Consider the following 19,017-nt stretch of genomic DNA (forward strand, 5'->3'; position numbering starts at 1 on the left):
GTTCTGCATAAAGGTTGAAAAGGTATGGGGGTAGGACACATCCGTAATTTTACATTAGACTTGAATTTTCCTAGCTTAGTTTTGTCTTTGACAGTCTCACTAAGGGTTATGTTTTAGCTGTGTCTTTTTTACCTGGAAGCTCAAGGCTCAGATCTGTTGTTCATAGGGTTGTGATGAGTTGTAGTCGACTGAATAGTACCTGACAACAGTAATACCCTTTAAGGTAACAAGCTTTTTCTTTTCATATCTCCCATCTATAACAGTGTGTTTTTAAATATGTTCTCTAAACCCTAGAGGCCTCCTGTTCACATGGTTCTTTTTGGCATTTGCAGTAACCTTTTGCTGTTTAGACCCATCTGTAATTTGAGATTTTCCAAGTACCTTCTCCAAGTTAGCAGCAAAATTGAGAGGATGCTTGAAGGATCTTTTGAAAATCCACCTTTTAAAAGTCTGATGAAAGCTGTTCTCTTTCCACTAAAATGCTGATGTAGACAAAATACTACCAAAGGGACTGACACATCCCTGCCATGGACCCACAAAGCCTGGTCACCCTAACCCTTGTCCACCCTGGAAGTTCTGGCTCTCCTGTTGATGCCATCTGTTTTCATTAATAGAAGCATCCTGATAGCTGAAGTAGCATTTATGAAAATTTGTCATGAAATAGGGATTTTGATACATGACGTATCATCATATATTTGTCCTTCTGGGGGGTAAGATTGTATGGGGTACACTTAATACAGAACTCTGGGAGTAAAATTATAGGGGATACATATGTCCCTCTGGACTCTATATAACCTTCTAGAATCCTTGACAGATTCATGTAATTTAAACTAAAAAAATTACCAAACCCTCAAACTCATTACTGTTGAGTTGGAACTGACTCATTGCTGACTGTGTGGTGGGTCTCCAGTGGTCATAAATCGTGTGGGAGGTGATTGCCTGTGGAGCAGCTGGTAGATTTGAACTGGTGCCATGTTTGGATTAACAATACAGCTCCCTGTGTTTGTGTAAACATGGAATCATGGAAGAAAGACAACTTTCAAGAGGCACCTGGAAATGGTCAACCATTATGAAAGCCACAGAGGTTAAAGTTATGTGAAATCATACTTCCAAGAAGCATCACTTCGTACATACATCCCCTTGTCACATTGTGGACTGCTAGACCAGGTGGAGTGGTTTCCAAAAGCAACACATGGTGAATTCTACACCCTTCAGAATTGCTCAGAGCCAGGTCTGGAAGCTTGCAAGGAAGATCGTGGAAGGGCGGGCTGCCTATAGTGACATCAAAGCCCTGCAGTGCATTCATCCCAAGTCCTTCACCCTAGCCATCTCCAGTATCCACCTCCTCAACAAGAAGGCAGACTTTCCAGCGAATGTCACCATGTCCCTGAAGCATCCCATCCAGAAGCTGCTGAACCGAGACATTACTAACGATCTTTTAATTCAGGTCACTCTTTGAGAATTAAAAAAGAATTTAAAGTGTTTGAATGATTTTTAACTTTTCACTTTGCTGAACCATGCCTCTGAAGTCACAGATTCACCTTTGATAAAATTTTATAATGAAGGGAAAGAAAAAAAAACCAAAACAGCATCACTTCACATGATCCCCTGTGAACAAAGGTCTTTGCAGCACCTGTTTTATCCGTTTCTAACAGTTTGGTCATCCCCTCCTGGTGGCCCATATGCTGTCAGTGATCTCTCACCTGCCTGTTAAACACTGGAGGTGAAGTGTTGGTGGGCACTATGTCCCAGACCTAGGAAAGAGTTAAAGACCGCTGTGTGTGCTGATCGTGTTTCCTTGAACATTTCAGGACATCCCCCCAGAATGGCACTCGGAGCTGATGTTAAAGAGAGATTTTCCACTGGAGCTGTGGGCACATTACATCCAGCAGCTGAATGCAGGCCAGATGATCGATGTCGAGGACTCTGTCTTGCTTGTCTTTTCATTAAAAAATTTTATTCACGCACTGAAGGTTCCTCAGTGTTTTCCTCAGGGTAAGATGAGCTGAGCAGCTCTTGCTGTGATATCGTGGGAAGCCGGATGGGTGGGTGGCTGAGCAATCTGTGTGGATTGATGTCTCTAGCAGCATGTTGGATGATGGATTTATGCATTATCTTTCTCCTCTGTCGTTTCAGATGAAAGGTGGTGGAATCCAGAAGAGCTGAAAGAAGACAGCAGAGACTACCTGTGCTTGCTCATCAAGCTCTTTGAGATTATACTCACCGGGACCGATGCCATTCACTTCAGGGTGCTGATGAAACTCTTCATGAAGGTACTGGGCCTTCCCCTCATAGGCACACGTGTTGTGGAGCGTTTTCCTGATGACATCTCACGCTTGTAAAATGAGCGTGTGAGAGTCCTCTGTTCAGAAGGACCGTGGTCTGACAACTGTCAGGAGATTGGCAAAGACACCTTTGCTCCAGGCCTGCTGGTGTCTGAGGCCCTCAGGTTTTTCAGTAGTTATCACGGGTGCCACAGTGTGCTGGATTCCTGGGCGTTTCAGAGAGGTTGTATGTGGGATCACTCCATGAAGACGTGATCCCAGGCCCTGTGACCTCGAGGCTGCCAGACCCAGTGGCCTGTTCTTTGTTCTTGTGTCACTTGCTCTGTCAGCAGCATTGGGCACAGAAGCCTACCGTCCTGTTTCTGAAATAACGTCCTTAGTGAAGTTTCCCAGACACTACCCTTTGTTTTAGTTTTCTGCTTAATATCCTCAGCTTTTTTAATTGATTGCCTTCAAGTGCAAAATTTTAGTAAGGCCTCTAAATTGTGTTGTACCAAGTGTAGTAATGAATGTCTTCGATAAAGCAAAGCATTGCAAAAAATTGTTTACCTTCTATAATTGTACATTAGTGAAAATAGAGTTTGAGCCATTTTAGTTCTTTGTGTAAGGATTAAACTTTTCTCTTTTTCTTTCTGTTAGGTCCATCTCGATGATGTCTTTAAGTTGTTCAGTTTCCTTTCTGTTCTATGGACATACGGTTCTAGCCTTTCGAACCCACTCAACTGCAGTATCAAAACAGTGCTCCAGACTCAGGCTTTGTATATTGGCTGTGCCCTACTCTCTTCTCAAAAGGCAAAGGATAAACATCAGTTGACATCCGTGTCTTCTCCAGGTAAGTGCAGTAGCTTGTTCTGCCTTGACAACTTTTGCTGTTAAATTATAAATGGTAATCACAGATACTTACCAAGTGCAAAAATTATGTAAATGGTTAATGACTGTCCATGGAGGGGAATTAGGGTGTATTTTACATGAATTTTTAATGTCTAGTTATTAATTTTCTCAGCCTTAGCAGTTATGGAAGTCAAATGATCCTCATAGGATTTGGGCTTGTTGTAAGGCAGATTCAGGTCTGGGAACAAGACACCTTGCTGAGAAAGGTAGAGGGTCAGCGAAAGAGAAGCAGATCCCTAGGAAGATGGATTGCTCAGGGAGTGATGCAGTGAGCTCTAGCAGGGCAGAGATCTAGAGATGGTGCAGGATATGCCACACTTCACATCTGTTGTTCATAGGGTCACTCTGTGTAGCAGTCAGCTTGATGGCACTTAACAGTCAGTTGACTAGTTTAGTTATAAAATAGACCTCTTTCTTGTCTTCATTATAGGATCCTAATTATCAGGTGTCCCATTAGCACAATCAAGTGTTCTGGGATTCCCATTCTTCTCAGAGGCAGCCACAGTTTGTTGTGATCCACACAGTCAAATGCCTTTGCATAGTCAATGAAACACACATAGACATTCCTCTGGTACTCTCTGCTTTCAGCCAAGATCCATCTAACATTGGCTATAATGTCCCTGGGAGTGCCACGGCCTCTTCTAAACGCAGCCTACACATCTGGAAGTTCTCTGTCGATGTGTTGTTGCACTTGTTTTTGGGTAATCTTCAGCAAGGTTTTGCAGTAGTAGACATTTAGAAAAGATACTTTAATTTACATAGGTGTGTGCATTTGGGATATTGTAAATGATAACCAAAGTTAAGGTGTGATAACATTTGACTGAGTTAGAATGGGGCCGAGTCTGCTTTTACTTGTGTTTTTTAAAGATTTTAACCAGATGGCACATGCTTTATTTCTGTTTGGAATGAAAGCCTTTTGAAGAACAAGTTGGAATTGGGGGGGAACACTTGATTCTGTACCCTTATTGCACTGTTTCTGTTTTGAATAAAGTTACTTAACATTTCTTTTCCTTTTTGGTTTTAGTTTTTATATCCCTGCTCGTTAACCTGGGAAGCTCTGTAAAGGAAGTACGTCGAGCGGCCATTCTGTGCCTCCAGGCCCTGAGCAGAGCACAATCCCCATATCAGCTGATAATCGATCACGTGGTTCCTAAAGCAGAGGAGGTCACCTCAGATGCCACCTACGTCACTCAGGTAAAGAAAATCCTGTGGCTGTTACCTGTTGGATTGGGTCACAGAGTTTAGAAACAGACTTAAAAGATTTAATACACATTTCTCCCCGTTTTAAAAAAGTATCTATACTGTTAGGAGAGAGTGGGGTGGAGCTCCCCGATGAAAACAAGCTTGGAAGGAGGAGTGGCATCCACTTCCTTAATAGCTTGCCTCTGGAAACCCTATGAACCTGGAGAGAGGATGAAAGACACCCAAGCGTCAAGGACTCTCCTTCATAGGGTCGCTATGAGTCGCCTGTGACTCGATGGCACTTAACAACAATAACATACTGTTAGGATGGAGAAAGAGTGAAATATTATTTAAAAGGCATATTTATAAGATGTATGAGCTCTGTCTGCCTAGTGGTAAGAAGGCAAAAGCAGGCGATTGAATCCACCAGCTGCTCTGCGGGAGAAGGATGGACAGTCTCCTCCCATGTGATTTACTGCCTCTGAAAACTGCTAGAGGCTCAGCTGTGAGTCTATTCCAACTCCACAGCACACAACAACAACATGAATAAATGAAAACGAAGTAAAAAAAGGCCTAATATTTCTGTTCCAGTGCTATATTTGATAAAAGATATCCAGCCTTTGTTGGGTTTTTTTGTGTGTGTTTTTTGTTTTGTTTTTTTTTTTAGTAAGCCACAGGTAGTGTTAAGGAGAAATAAAATGTGTATAAAACAATGTAATGTCGTTGGGGGAAGAATCTGCCATCATTAAGATGTTTAACTTCTTTAGTTCCTTCATCCCTTCTCATCCACTTTTCTCTTCTGGAATCCTAGGATTTGGCTGCCCTGTTTGAGGAACTACAGAACGAGACAAAAGTGAAATCTCTTAAGAAGTTGTCAGAAACCTTGAAACAGCTGCTTACTTGTGTGTACAATTGCCCATCTTACGTTGCGAAAGATCTGATGAAGGTGCTTCAGCACGTCCACAGCGAGGTGTGTGTCACTGAACTGAATCGTACCCTCTGTATGATGTCATTTGCTAGGTGTTTTGTTATTTAAAATATTTCTGTACCTTTTTGGGGGGTAGAAAATCCATAGTTCTCATTATGTTCTCAAGGAACACTGACATCAAAGAAAGAATTAGTGACACTTGGATCACATGTGACAAATAATGACATGTGCTAGTCAGCAGAGGGGAAGAGCCGTCCCTTCAGAGCCCAGAAACACCGGTGTGGAATGGCTGCCGATGAAGGAGGCTTTCACGAAGGGGAGCCCAGTAGAGGCCATCCGATTCTGCTTACATGCTTAATCAGCTCAGTTTTGTCCACAGTTCAGACTATTGTGTTGTTGTGTCTTGTCTAGCTGGAACTGACCCTCCAGCAGGTTTTCAGAAGCTGTGAATCACAAGGGAGGAAATTGGCCATCTTTCTCCCACAGAGCAGCCTGCGGATTCGAACCACATTTCTTTGGGTTGGCAGCACAGCTCCTTATCCCTAGCCACCGCAGCTCCCTATGGTTCAGCATACTATTACTGTAATGTGCTGGGGATGTGGGAGGAGGAGACAGAGAAGACATGGTGACTTGCTTGTACTGATTACAGCCTCAGAAGCCCCACTGGGCAGTTCTGTCTGCTTGGTCACCTTGAGTTCATCAGCGTCACATATTAGTAATCACACATCAGCCATGTGACTGTTACAGCTACTCAGCTCTTCTACAGTAGTTTCAAAGCAGCTGTACACAATGTATAAATGAGTGCTTGTGGCAGTGTTTCAATAAAACTTTATTTACAAACACAAGCCATTTTCTGGCACTCAGTTTTGTTTTAAAACTATATATTCATGTCTTGAATTAAAATTCTCATTGATGTCAAGTTGGAACCAACTCAAAGCTGACCTTCCAGAGAGACTTCAGAGGCTGTAAATCGTGATTGCCCAAACATGAATTAATATTAACTAGAATAAATTGGGGACTCCATGATATCTTAGGCAATGAAGAATTTATTCTTTAAAGATTTGACTTCTATTTCCTATTCTCAAAATGTCTTGAGGAACACTCACATGATGCTTTCCCTGCTCTCTGAAGGGTTAGACCCTGTGAGCATTACACATAAAACAAGCAGAGAAGGCCTGAATGTCTGAACAGGAATTAAGAGGCAGTCACCCTGAGGGGTATCTCCCTCTTCCCGGCTGCCTTTCACCCCTGCAGCATAGTATCCTCAGAAGGTCTATAAAGCAAACAAACCCCTTGTCAGTAGTGGTAACGTTTTAACCATTTGCTAATAAATTATTCAAATCTTAGGTGGCACTTTCTCTCCTGTTGCCGCTGCTTCAAAACCTACTAGAAAAAGTCCAGAAGGAGCCCACAGCAGTACTGCGAGAGGAGGCCATGGTCCTCCATCTCACCCTGGGAAAATACAGCGAACAGTCTGCTCCGCTTTTACATAAGGACCCGGCTAGCCTGGATCTGTTCATGAAAGCTGTGCACACAGCAGAGGCACTTGGCCCCGGGATGCCAACCGTGCAGATTGCAGCTCTTGAAAAGGTCAGAGAGGGGGGCATTTCCAGTCATGTCATCATCTTCTGCTGGTGAAGAGAAAGTATTAGTGGGCGGAATGTATTTTTAAGAAACATGGTATATTTGACTCATTTTAAAAACTTGTACATGAACTAATAATTGAAAAGAATCAACATTGACAAAAGTAAACATAGCAATTTTAGATGGTGAGGAGAAATTTGATAAGGATTGGTTTTGGAGTTCAGATTTGCTTGTTGCATTCAGTGGTCTTTTTCACACCTTTAGATTACAAAGCCATTTTTTGCTGCTATATCAGATGGGAAAGTTCAGCAGAAGCTCTTGGGAATGATGTTCGACTTGTTGGTGAACTGTAAGGATATACACTGTGCGCAGACTGTCAGCAGTGTCTTCAAAGGGGTAAGTCACTAGCCTTCCATAACTTGTTCACTAGCTTCAAGGTGGTTCTATATAGTGCGTGTTCTTAAATCTCCTCCAGGTTATAACACTTTTTTAAAACTGATCTGTTAACATTCACAGGAATCACGGAAAAGTTGATCATAGAAAGATGTACAATCAAAAGTCTTCATTTTATGACTTGAAATATTCAGTAACTTTAATTAGGTAGAAGGTGTTTACGCATTTGTGTGTGTGTGTGTCTGGATTGAGCTCATGATGTGGGAGCTGCCTGTTTCATGTAAACGTTGGAAAGAGTAGATAGCACATTATCACAACAGCATAATTTAAATGCTTGTTTATTGACAAACATGGTAGAATTGAGATTGCTTTTATCTACATATTGAATGTTATTTATCTGTCAGAGTAGGCACTTAGGGAAGTGTTTGAGGAAAGTTTTCTAGGAAAACACATTCACAAAAATAGAAAATAGTGTGGAGAAGGCGGAGTATTCAGCTTTCACAGTTCTCAGTGTTAGCATGTTTATTTAATCTACCCCTTTTTTCTTTTTATCAGTGTTGAAGATACTTTTAAAGTAAACTACAAAAAATAAATAGGTGGAGACATTGCTGTTACTGTGTTTCTTTTTTTTTATTTACTTTGTCCCCCCATTGTGTTTCTTTTAATCACTGTCTATTGCTCTCTGTCCTGGCTTTTTCATCGCAGATTTCAGTTAACGCAGAACAAATCAGGACTGAGCTGGAGCCACCAGATAAAGTTAAATCCCTAGGCACCATTCAGCAAACCAGGCGGCAGAGAATGCAGCAGAAGTAAGGCCCCACCTGGTGCAGTATGAGTCTGGGTCGCCCCTGGGGCCAGGGCTGGGGCTGGGGCTCTAGTGGGGCTGGGAGGCTGCCTTCACTTTCTCATGTCCGGCACTTTGGCCTGATAAAAGAGCAGTGGTTTTGATTTAACTTACAGTGTTTGCTTTTCCAACTTTTTCTAGAAAACCACAGGACCCAGAATCAGCTCAGGAGGCGGGAGACTTCTCCTGGCAGAGGGTGACGCTAATCCTGGAACTGCTGCAGCACAAGAAGAAGCTCAAAGGCCCTGAGAGACTGATCCCAACTCTCTTCAACCTGCTTTCAAGGTAGACACCCCTGGCTTCTGTTGGTGAGAGAAAGGGATGTCCATTCCTTACCTCATTCAACATCCTCTTTCCATCATACTTGCTATTTGTCTGTTCCTTATACATTGGAGTTGTTTAAGAATTGTGATTCAAAGAACAGTTTTGGGGGCTAACTGCGAGTGTCCCATGCTGGTCTGTATTCTTTATTGGCTAAGAGGTGACCTTCTCTCCTTTTCTGCTTGAATTAGAGTATCATGACCCAGAGAAGACTGTATCCCCTCTTGGGGGCATTGTAACTTGTGATACCTGCTGTGTAGCTCTAGACTGTGCCACTGGCTTGTGACTGTGTGCTTCTAAAACAAAGGGCTTCTTGGTGTCTTTGTGCTAAAGTTTCCATGTAGGCTGATAGAAAGTATAATAGAGAGGTCATTGAGCTCGCCTGTGTGGCAAGTACTCTGGCCGCTGTAGAGCATTGTTACTAGCACTGTAGTTACTCCTTCCTTGAGTGGAATTGTGAACAGTGGTCAGGATGGGGCACTGAAATTGTATCCTAACTTTTTCACTTTGTCTTCTCTCTTTTCTGTGGTGTCTGAAGGTGTTTAGAGCCGATGCCATTGGAACAGGGAAGTAATATGGAATACACCAAGCAATTAATTCTTAGTTGTCTGCTTAACATCTGCCAGAAGCTCTCTCCAGATGGTGGCAAAATACCAAAAGGTAGATCTTTGGATGGAAGGATGAAACAATCTACCTTGAGTATCCTGTGTGTGTACCTGCCACTTACACCTTGGGTTTTTTCCCCCCTCACCTCTGTAGATGTTCTTGATGAAGAAAAATTCAATGTGGAATTGATAGTCCAGTGTATCCGCCTTTCTGAGATGCCCCAGACCCACCACCATGCCCTCTTACTCCTGGGGACCGTTGCTGGTATATTTCCTGTAAGTGTTAATGAGTTGATACTCAAGCAGAAATTTCAGACATTTTCTTTCTTGGAATCAGAGACACCTACTGGTATAAATTCCGTGAATGATAAACCTACAGTACTGGGTAAAAATAACAACCCTGTGTCTTGATGGTGGGACATAGGAGCTCGTTGATCTTGCCAAACTTGGTTTCCATCCTATAAAGTGGGAATAGTAGAAATGTCGTGATAAGATTGTGGTGAGGATTGGCTTGGCCAGCAGGGTTAGCACTCAGTGCTGTGCTGGTATCACCTAATCGTCTACTAGTAGGTTGTAGCAGGTATTAAAATATTTTAGGGGGGAATATCATACCCCACTAATCCTCATTCTGAAAGATTGGACACCTTTCGGTAACTGATGCTTCTAAATAGCAGTAACTTAAAGCTCTTTGATTTTAAACTACTTCATGTAAACAAATCATGTCACTTCTAAAAAAGATTTAAGATTTTTTAAAATAGATTTAAACTATTTTCATATCGGAGATTTAGAACATGGGTTCATTGTGTGCTCTAGAGAGCATTTGAGCAAAAGTTCAATATTATGTTTATGAATTTTTTTTCTCACTTGGAAGAAGTTCATAGTTCTCAAAGCAGTTGCTCATCAGAAACAGTTAAAGATCACAGATACTTTGCCGTTTTCAAATTGAAATCGAATTCATACACTATAAAATTCATCCTTTTAAAGTGCCTTTGATAGCTTTAAAAAGTCCATCCTCATTCCACACTACGTGGCATGCTTCCTGCCCACATGAATTGATTGTGCACATTTCCCAGAAGCGGAATCATACAGTGTGTGATGAAAAGCTATTTGTACTTAGCTTTTTTACTTGATGTGTTTTTAAGATTTAGCCAAATTGTAGCCTGAATCATACCTTGTTTTCTCATGGACTGGATGCTTCGAGCTACAGGGTTTAGAATGGAAGTTAACAGGTTGTAATTCAGGTGGGCAACAGGAAACACTCTCTCAGTCTGGGCAGCTTTTGAAGCTTGCAGTCCCTTCAGCCTCCAGCCTTGTGGCTTTAAGCCAGTGTTACAGATCTCTCTGAGTCCTGCCAGTGATGCCTTCCCTCCCTCCAGTCCTTTAGCAAGCTTCGGTAAATCCTGGGATGTCGTTCTATGGGGCAGCAGTCCCAACGTCAGTCCTGTCTAGCATCTGGTCTCTGGCTCTCAACTGTGGCTTCTGCTCCTGAAGGCCCCAACCTCAGTGGCCCTGAAGGATGCGTGCGTTCTCTGTTGCCTGTTTCTTGCTGGTGGTGAGATTCCTCATTTCTGCTGTTGAGCCTGTTTAGATTCCATCTGGCACAGTGACCAAACTGACCAATCCCCTGGTAGATAGACTCACACCCTGTTCACTCAACCATGTGGTGAAAGCCAGAGTCAGTGGCCCGAGAAGGCCAGTTTGAGCAGTAGAACTGCTACACCACAGGTTTCAGCTAGGAGGGGAATTCCTGGGGCCTTGGCTAACTTTATATCTAACTTTTCAAGAAACTGTCCTACTCTTTCCCAGAATGGTTGCACCATTTTACATTCTGACCAGTAATGGATGAATGTTCACATTTTTGCACAGCCCACCACACTTAACAGTTTTGCATCTTTTGGATAATAACCATCCCTGTGGGTGTGAACAAATCTTTGATTTATTTCCTTAGTAATCAGTGGCTTTGAGCATATTTTCATGTGTTTATTTGCCATTTATTTATCTTTAGAAAAGACATTTTAAAGTTCTGTATCACTTTTTTTTTCTTCCATTTTCCTTTTTATTGTTATAATGAATCATTACTACTTGGCAAGTTTTAAGTGAAAATATGAATTGGTGTATTTTTGTTTCCCTTCAGGATAAAGTTCTGCACAACATCATGTCTATCTTTACATTTATGGGAGCCAATGTCATGCGCCTGGATGACGCTTACAGTTTTCAGGTTATTAACAAGACAGTGAAAATGGTGATTCCTGCTCTTATTCAGGTAAGCTGTGCTTATCACTTTACTGGCATGTTTTTTGTTTTTAGGAAAGCAAATAAGCAGTATTAAAAGTCAGTAGGGCAGTCTCAGGTACTTGTACTGCCTAAATTTTAGAATCATTACCTTAGGAAGCAGTAATGAAAATAATGTTTCCCAGGAATACAAGTAAACACAGACAGCTGGTTCTCCTGTGCTTTAAGACATGTGCAAGTTTCTTATAATCCTGACAGTGAATTTACTTTTGTTGTATATTTCAGAACATTGCATCAATTTCATGGTAATGTTCTTTTGTGGCATTTTTGTAGTGTTCAGGACCGTTTCAGAGTCCTAACAGCAAATTCAGAAGTAGTTTCTTCCTCAGCTAGATTGGCACTCACCGAGTTTTTTGTTTCTAACTTATGTGGTTAATCTTCTCTGACACGGTCAGCTGTTACTGGGATACCATGTACAGCATGTAATTATCGTGGACCTTCTCCTTTAAATCTAGGTTCTAGGAATCTGCATCTAGTAGTGGTTAGTACAGGACATATGCATAAAAAGGAAAAAAGTCTGATTTTGTTTGGCAAGTGCCAGTGGCCTAAGTATGTGTGGCGGCAACTTAGATAGCAGTGTGGGTAATTCTTGACCAGAAGCAGAAGGATGGCGTTTGCCCAGTGAGGCAGCCAAGCACAGGCTGAGAAGAGGCTCTGGCTGGGAATGGGCACCGTGTGCACAGTGTGACGTCCTTGATTTTCAGAGCAGAGTGGAGGTGGGCGTGGGAAATGCAGGTACTTGTATTTGTGTTTAACAATTTAAAACCAACATCAGAGTAAATTTTTTCACTTTCTTCTGTAAGTACCGGGGCCACTGGCCTGGGCTGCTGTCTGCTCTCACTTTTGTGCCTGTTCTCGCCAGGGCCCATGAGACCTGGTGGATCTGGGTGACCCTCACAGACTGTCAGGGCCACAAGTCCAGCTTGGCCGTGCCTGCTGCCCACTGCCTGTTGCGTCTCTCCACCTGTCTACCTTACTTTTTACATACCAGAAACCTTCTGTAGGGCAGGGCTCACAGCTTATAATTCTTTTTTCCTTAAGGATCTAATGGTACTGCAACAGAATGGGTCCTCATTGACCCATATTGCTGGGTCTTTGCTTGTTTCAGTTCCTGTGATAACGTGTTTGTTGCTTCTTAAAATTCTAGTGCAGGTGCTCTGCACCTCGTTTTGTGGCGGCCCCTGTCCTCACTTGCTCTTCCTTGCTGTTTGTAGTCCGACAGTGGCACGTCTCAGGAGGTGACACGGAACATCGAGGAGATCGTGGTGAAGGTCGTGGGCGTTTTTGTGGACGCCCTGCCCCATGTCCCTGAGCACCGGCGCCTGCCCATCCTCGTACAGCTCGTTGACACCCTGGGTGCGGAGAAGTTCCTCTGGGTCCTGCTCCTGCTGCTCTTTGAGCAGTACGTCACCAAGACAGTGCTGACGGCCAGCTGTGGGGAGAAGGTCAGTGTGAGGGGCGGGCAGGGACGGGATGCATCTGTGTCACACTGGGAGCTTCACACCAGGAGTGTCACATCATAGCACCAGGGGCGTCACATCGGGAGTGTCACCACCACACTGGGATTGTCACATCACACCAGGAGTGTCACCCTGTCATACTGGGAATGTCCCACTGTCGCACGCGGAGCGTCTCACCAGTCTGTGATCTTCTCCACATGGCACATGGAGCTGGGGATGCCACATGTACATTTGTAACCACTGCTCATAGCCCTATCTGGCTTGTTTTGTTATTTTGGGTTTCTTTAAGCATTCTTGAAATTACCTTCAGGGTCCCCAACACTGAATAGTCTGAATGTCTTCTGTGGGTGACCTGACATTGAAGCAGCTGGTCTGCTGCTGTGTTGGGCGATTCCATGTTCAGGCCCAGCAGGATGGGACTGTGATGCAATCTATGGGGTCTCTTGAGGGTGATTGTGAAGACACTGTTTTGGTAAATGTGGTGTCGGCATCACTGACATCAGCTGACGCAGGAAGCTACACATGGTGAGGGCTGTGTGTAGATGAGCCCTGGTCCCACTGTGGGGTCGTGGTAGGTATTTGGGGTGGAGGCAGCTCTCCTCATAGTAGCCCCAGCACAATAGCTCCATCCTGTCACACTCACAGTCTGTGCCCTTCACACGCCTGGCTGCAGCCATCGTGTCTGTCCATTTCATTGAGGATCGCCCTCTTTGATGATCCTCCCTTGACCTAGCATGATGTCTTTCGCTGGGGACTGGCCCCTCTGATAACAGGTCCAAAGAAGACCCAGCCCAGGAAGCCAGGTGATGTAGAACCCAGGGAGTCGTGCTGCTGACCCAAACGAGCCCCTTTTGGTTCAGAATAATCTGGAAATAGATGGGCAGTGTGCACTTGTGTGATCCACAGCCTCCCAAAAAAACACCCTGGAGGGTCAGCGAAGGGGTCGAGTTTAACTAGACAGCACTGCGGTTTTGAGGACCTCTCCCCCTGCTGTCCGGTCGATTCTGGCTCGTGGTGAGACGCTGTTGGGTCTCTGTGGCTGTGAATTTGCAGGGGGAGACCACCATTCTTTCTCCTAAAGAGAAGCTGGTGGAGTCTAACTGCCGACCTTTTGGTCAGCAGCCCACCATGTACCACATGATGCCACCCAGGCTCCTCAGAGTAGATCTGTTTACACCAACTCAGTAAATCCCTGATGAGTTCGTTGCCCTCAGGTCAGAACTCACCAACCCAGCTGACCCTCTGGCCGGCTTTCAGAGACTGTCAATTATGTGGGAAGAGAATGCCCAACTTTCTCCCTTGGAGCAGCTAGTGGAATCAAACCTCCTGCCTTTGGGGTGGCAGCACAGCTCCTTAGCCACTGAACCACCAGAGCGCCCTAAAGTAAACTAGTATACTAACGTTTTCAGTATACTAAATAGCACAGCCATGTAAATAATACACACACAATGCACATAGTGCAAGAGTTGCAAAGAAAAAGAAAATGGAGTACACTGTGTTACCTGTGCAAAAAAATCACTATTCCATCCAGTTAGTAATTACAGTGCAAATATATAAGGATGCTACCCTCATAATCCTCATAAAATGCCTCTTGTGTAAAGAGCACCATGTCAGTTACTCACCTGGTGAAGCTTGTGACCCTAAGGGACCCTGTGCTGTGGCTTTCCATGGACGGAATGTCTTGAGATATTTGGACTCACTCAGCAGCCTCTCAGGTGGCTGCTGTAATACTGCCCTTTCTCTTCTCTCCACACAGGATGCAGTTTTGGAGGCAGACACTGAGTTCTGGATTTCTGTCTGTTGTGAATTCAACGTCCAGCATCAAGTCCAGAGTTTGATGACCATCCTCCAGTATCTAACCGAGCTGCCAGAGGAGAAGGAAGGTTAGCAGTCCTTACTCGGCACAATCACACATGAACCCAAGTTGTGGTAGACTTTTAAACAAATAAATCCATAGTGGTTTATTTGTGGAGGGTTTGTAGTGGCTCAGATGTTAACAATTTGAGTTAGCTCACGGTTAATTAATTAACACTGAGTCTGCTCCAGTTCATCACAACCACGTACAACAGAATTAAGTCCACAAGTATTACTGTGTCTGATCTCCAGCTTCTGTGGGAGTCTCCTCATGGAGAGTCTTCCTCTGTTTAACTGACCGTTTGCTTTATTAAAAATTACGTTCTTCTCCAGGGACTGGTCCCTCCAGATAACATGTCCAAAGTATGTGAGGCCAAGTCTTACTGTCCTGATTCCCACAGGCATCTTGATTATTCTTCTTCCAACGCAGATTTGTTTGTTCTGTTTGACATCCTTATTCTTTGCCAGCTCAACAGCTCTTAGATCAATAAGTGCATCGACTGTTTAGTCTTTCTTCTCCCAGCTTTCACAGCATATAAAGTGACTGAAAATACCGTGCCTTGACTCAGGCACACTGTAGTCCTAAAAGGAGTATCTGTGGGATTTTTAGCACTTTTGCAGCGGATTTGACTTCATTTGAGTTCTTGACTGCTACTACTTGTGACTGTTTTTAAATTCAATTTTTTTTTCTCTTTACATGTAAATGTCTTCATGGGGATTTTAATATGAAGTTGTTGTTGATGATTGCCTTTCACTCAAGCACAACTTATAGCAACCCTGTGAACAAAAACTCCGAAACCTTTCTATAACTATCAGCATTAATCAGAGTTCATAGCGTTTCTGGAGGCATGTTGTTTAGGAAGTGAATGCCCCTCCTGCTTCCAAATATGAAGCAAGGGACATTTAATAAAGACATTAAGTTTGCCAGAAGTTCTTACTAAAATACTTGTGAAGACATTTACACAAAAAGCAGTGGGCAGAAGTACCACAGTGAGCTATCCCGTCACCAAGTCACTTCTGACTTAGAATGGGAATATAGGACAAGCCAGAACTGCCCCATAGGGTTGCCTGGCCTCAGTCTCTAGGAAACAGAGTGGCACATCTTTGTCCACAGAGGCAGCTGGTGGGTTTGAACCACTGACCTTTCCGTTCTTTCTTGACACTTAAACACTGTGCAGTGGTGACTGCAATGTAAAGATTGGCTGTCTCGAGTCCTGATTGTAAGCTGCCCTGATACTATGAGGAAAGGGCCGGTCTGTGCTCTCCACCTTTGAAGGGAAGCATCTGAGTGTGTTAGGTATGGAGTCGTGAAGAGGCGGGGTTTCAGGGCAGCACAGAATGGTTCTCTCTGCCCCGTCAGTCCTGTTTGACAAGCTTGTCTCAGGCTGCAGTCTGCAGTGGGATGAGGCTGGAAAGGTGTGTGGTCACCAGAATGGGAAAAGGATCTTTGTGTGGAATCATCCCTGAGATGGTTGTGCTTGGCGGCTGGCCTTGGCCTCCCTCCCAGTTGTTGCTCCTACACCCTTCTGCGTCCAGTGCATCTTACATCTGTCTGCAGGCTGATGTCCTAGGACCTTTAGAGATAGAGCCCTCCTCACGGCCCAGCGCCCAGGAGATGTCTGAGCGTCCCTGATGATGGTGGTCCCTGTGGTCCCTCCCTGTCCTCGCTTGCTTGTCCCACGTGCCTTGGTTGTAATCATCTGTCTTCACCATTTTCTATCCTAATAATTAGTCAGAAGCAATTCCACTATTAATTTAGAGGGAAAGTTGTGTGATAAAATCACTCATTTCCTTCTGAAAATGGTGTCCCTTTAAGCTGCTGCACTTGAAAGCACATTTCATATGTATCTGTGCTGAGGATTCTGGGTGAGAGGACTTAGTTTCTTGCTATCTTTCAGATCACACTCCTCCCAAACCAGGATGCACTAAGAGCAAGCCCCATGGAGAAATGCTGCAGGTTTTCAATGTGGATGCTCACACGAGCAAGCAGCTGCGGCATTTTAAGTTCTTGTCAGTCTCCTTCATGTCACAGCTCCTGGCTTCCAATCACTTTATCAAAAAGGTACTGTTTGCATAAACATGTGTATCCTAAAACTATTTTATTTTTATAAAGTAACTGTGTTTTAAATAAGTAAAAATGCTTGATAAATGTCTTAGGGAGACTTAAACAGGAAAATCAACACTTAGAAGTTCTATGGGAAAATACAGAGCTCTATTGGCCTAGTGCTAAGGAGCTATGCTGTCAACCCAAAGGCATGCTGTTCAAATCCATGAGCAGTGCATGGGGAAAAAGATGAATAGTCTATGCTCATGCGATGTACAGCCTCTGAAAACCTACTGGAAGGTCAGCTATGAGTCAGTTCCAAGTCGACGGCAATGAGTTGAGACTGAATTGTTTGAAAGGGAAACGCCATTATGAGCAGAGAGGGGTATAAAATTTCTTAAAAATGTAAAAGCAGAGAAGATACATATTGTGTATATAACCAGAATACTTTGGTTTTCATTAGAACTGGCAAAGATGGAATTCAGTGAAAGGGAGTCAAAAGTTGTTGATTAATACATGACAAAAGTTCCACCTTCCTGGCGATTGGGAAGGGTGCTCTGATGGCACTGTTAAGGCATTTGGCTGCTAACCAAAAGGTCAGTGGTTAAGCCCAGCCACTCCACAGGGAAGGATGCAGCTGTCCACTTCCATGCAGGATTAACGACCTTGGGATCCGATCCCTGTGGGGCAGGTCTCTGCTGTCCGCTGGCTCACCGAGCCAGAATCTGCTCAGTGCTGCTGAGGCTTTTTGGGATGTTGCTATTGTTGTTGTTTAGGAACCAGGGAAATGGATGAGACAACACCATGATGTCTTTATTAATTGGCATAAACCTCAGTGTCGTTAACAGCAGGAAGTGGCAAGCGTCTGTGACGTGGTCACTCTTGTGCCCAGTGCCCGGTGTGTGAACTGATTGGGGCAGGCTTTTTGGAAATGTACTTGGCAGTGTCTCTTCGGGATGGCCTTGCTCCAGTCCTTGTTCTGTCCCTGCTCCCCTATTTCTGGATTAGATCAGAAACTACCTGGATGCTTAAGGAGACACATAGAAGGGGTTTGCTTTTTAGAGTTTTGTTTTTTTTCTTTGGTCTTGTTAATAAAAATGGAGATTAACCTTTATGAATACATCAGAGGTCACTGGATGAATGTATTGTGTTGGATACCAGACAATGGTGTCTTCAGATAAAATGGATGAGCAACATACATCTCATGGATCAATCTCAGAAGGAGAATATTACCAGACAAAATGTGCTACCAAATGATGCGTAAAGCATTTTAACAGCAGGTTCAGGAAGACAGTGCTCACTGTGGAGTGGGGTCATCAGAGAATGGACTGGAATCAGGACGCGGAGCATTGAGACCATATACTGAGCCTGAGAAGGGTGATCCAGTTACTTAACTCGGGTGTAACCCATTGCCATCAAGTCAGAACTGACTCATAGCCGACCCTCCAGCGGTTTCTGAGACTGAAGAGGGAGTGGGTGGGAATCACCCTTACTTCCCCTGCAGAGCTGCTGGTGGGTCCAGGTTGCCCAAGAGACACAGCCTGTGGGTCAGCAGCCCAGCTCACTGGGGACTGTGGATGTCACCAGGACTCCTGTTCCAAATGGAAGGTTGTTAGTGACGTGACAGAGCTACTACACAATTGTGTGGATGCTTGGGATTTAATCTGTGTGATTAACTGCCAGTAAAAAGTTGCTATGAGAATTGAAGCGTGTAATGTTCGATGAATTTCAGTGCAACAGTTCCCTTGACTGGTATTTCCATATTCTCTTCCCACTTTCCACACTGTTCTAATAATTTCTTTTTACAAACAGGTGGTTGAAAGTGGTGGCGCTCAGGTTCTGAAAGGCTTTGAACAAAGGTATGTAGGAGTGGGTTTTTTAACATCTTGCTTGGAAATCCTTTCAGACTTAAAGAAACACTGTAAGAGTAGTAGTCAGAATTCCCTTTGCCCAGAGTCGGCACAATTGAGACATGCAAGGGCCCTCAGCTCTAAGAGTCTACATATGAGGCCCCTCCTCCTGTTACTCACATATTCCAGAGGATATCCCATAAATGTGAGCTTTCTACCTTTGTGTGTGCCACAGTTAACCACTGTCTCCTCGTTTTGAATGTGTCTCTGTTAGTGATTGTTTGCAAATACAGCATATGTGCTTTTAATGGATTGAGACGAACTGGATTATAAAATCATATTTTGGATTCAGGGTACCAAGATTTTTACTATAGACCATATTTTCTATGAAAAGAATATGTTATGGCCTTTATAACAAAATAAGCTTGCAAGTTTAGCTGTTTAACAGTCAATTTAAAATTCTGCCAGTCTCTTATACTGAAAT

At 43.7% G+C, this 19,017-nt stretch overlaps 1 protein-coding gene across 1 annotated transcript in view; it reads left to right on the forward strand.

Moving 5' to 3' along the window:
* HEATR1 (HEAT repeat containing 1) overlaps positions 1 to 19,017 on the forward strand; it is a 51,640-nt gene that overhangs the window by 24,147 nt on the left and 8,476 nt on the right. Inside the window, 16 exon segments of the mRNA XM_006895373.1 lie at positions 1,812 to 1,995; positions 2,137 to 2,273; positions 2,925 to 3,117; positions 4,201 to 4,370; positions 5,170 to 5,328; positions 6,634 to 6,876; positions 7,135 to 7,266; positions 7,969 to 8,072; positions 8,249 to 8,392; positions 8,967 to 9,088; positions 9,188 to 9,309; positions 11,168 to 11,296; positions 12,540 to 12,770; positions 14,542 to 14,668; positions 16,538 to 16,701; positions 18,496 to 18,542. Of these exon segments, the coding sequence (XP_006895435.1) occupies positions 1,812 to 1,995; positions 2,137 to 2,273; positions 2,925 to 3,117; positions 4,201 to 4,370; positions 5,170 to 5,328; positions 6,634 to 6,876; positions 7,135 to 7,266; positions 7,969 to 8,072; positions 8,249 to 8,392; positions 8,967 to 9,088; positions 9,188 to 9,309; positions 11,168 to 11,296; positions 12,540 to 12,770; positions 14,542 to 14,668; positions 16,538 to 16,701; positions 18,496 to 18,542 (2,408 nt within the window).

This window comes from Elephantulus edwardii, unplaced genomic scaffold, assembly GCF_000299155.1.
Source record: "Elephantulus edwardii isolate Elephantulus edwardi_28Jun2011 unplaced genomic scaffold, EleEdw1.0 scaffold00166, whole genome shotgun sequence".
Lineage (NCBI taxonomy): Eukaryota > Metazoa > Chordata > Mammalia > Macroscelidea > Macroscelididae > Elephantulus > Elephantulus edwardii.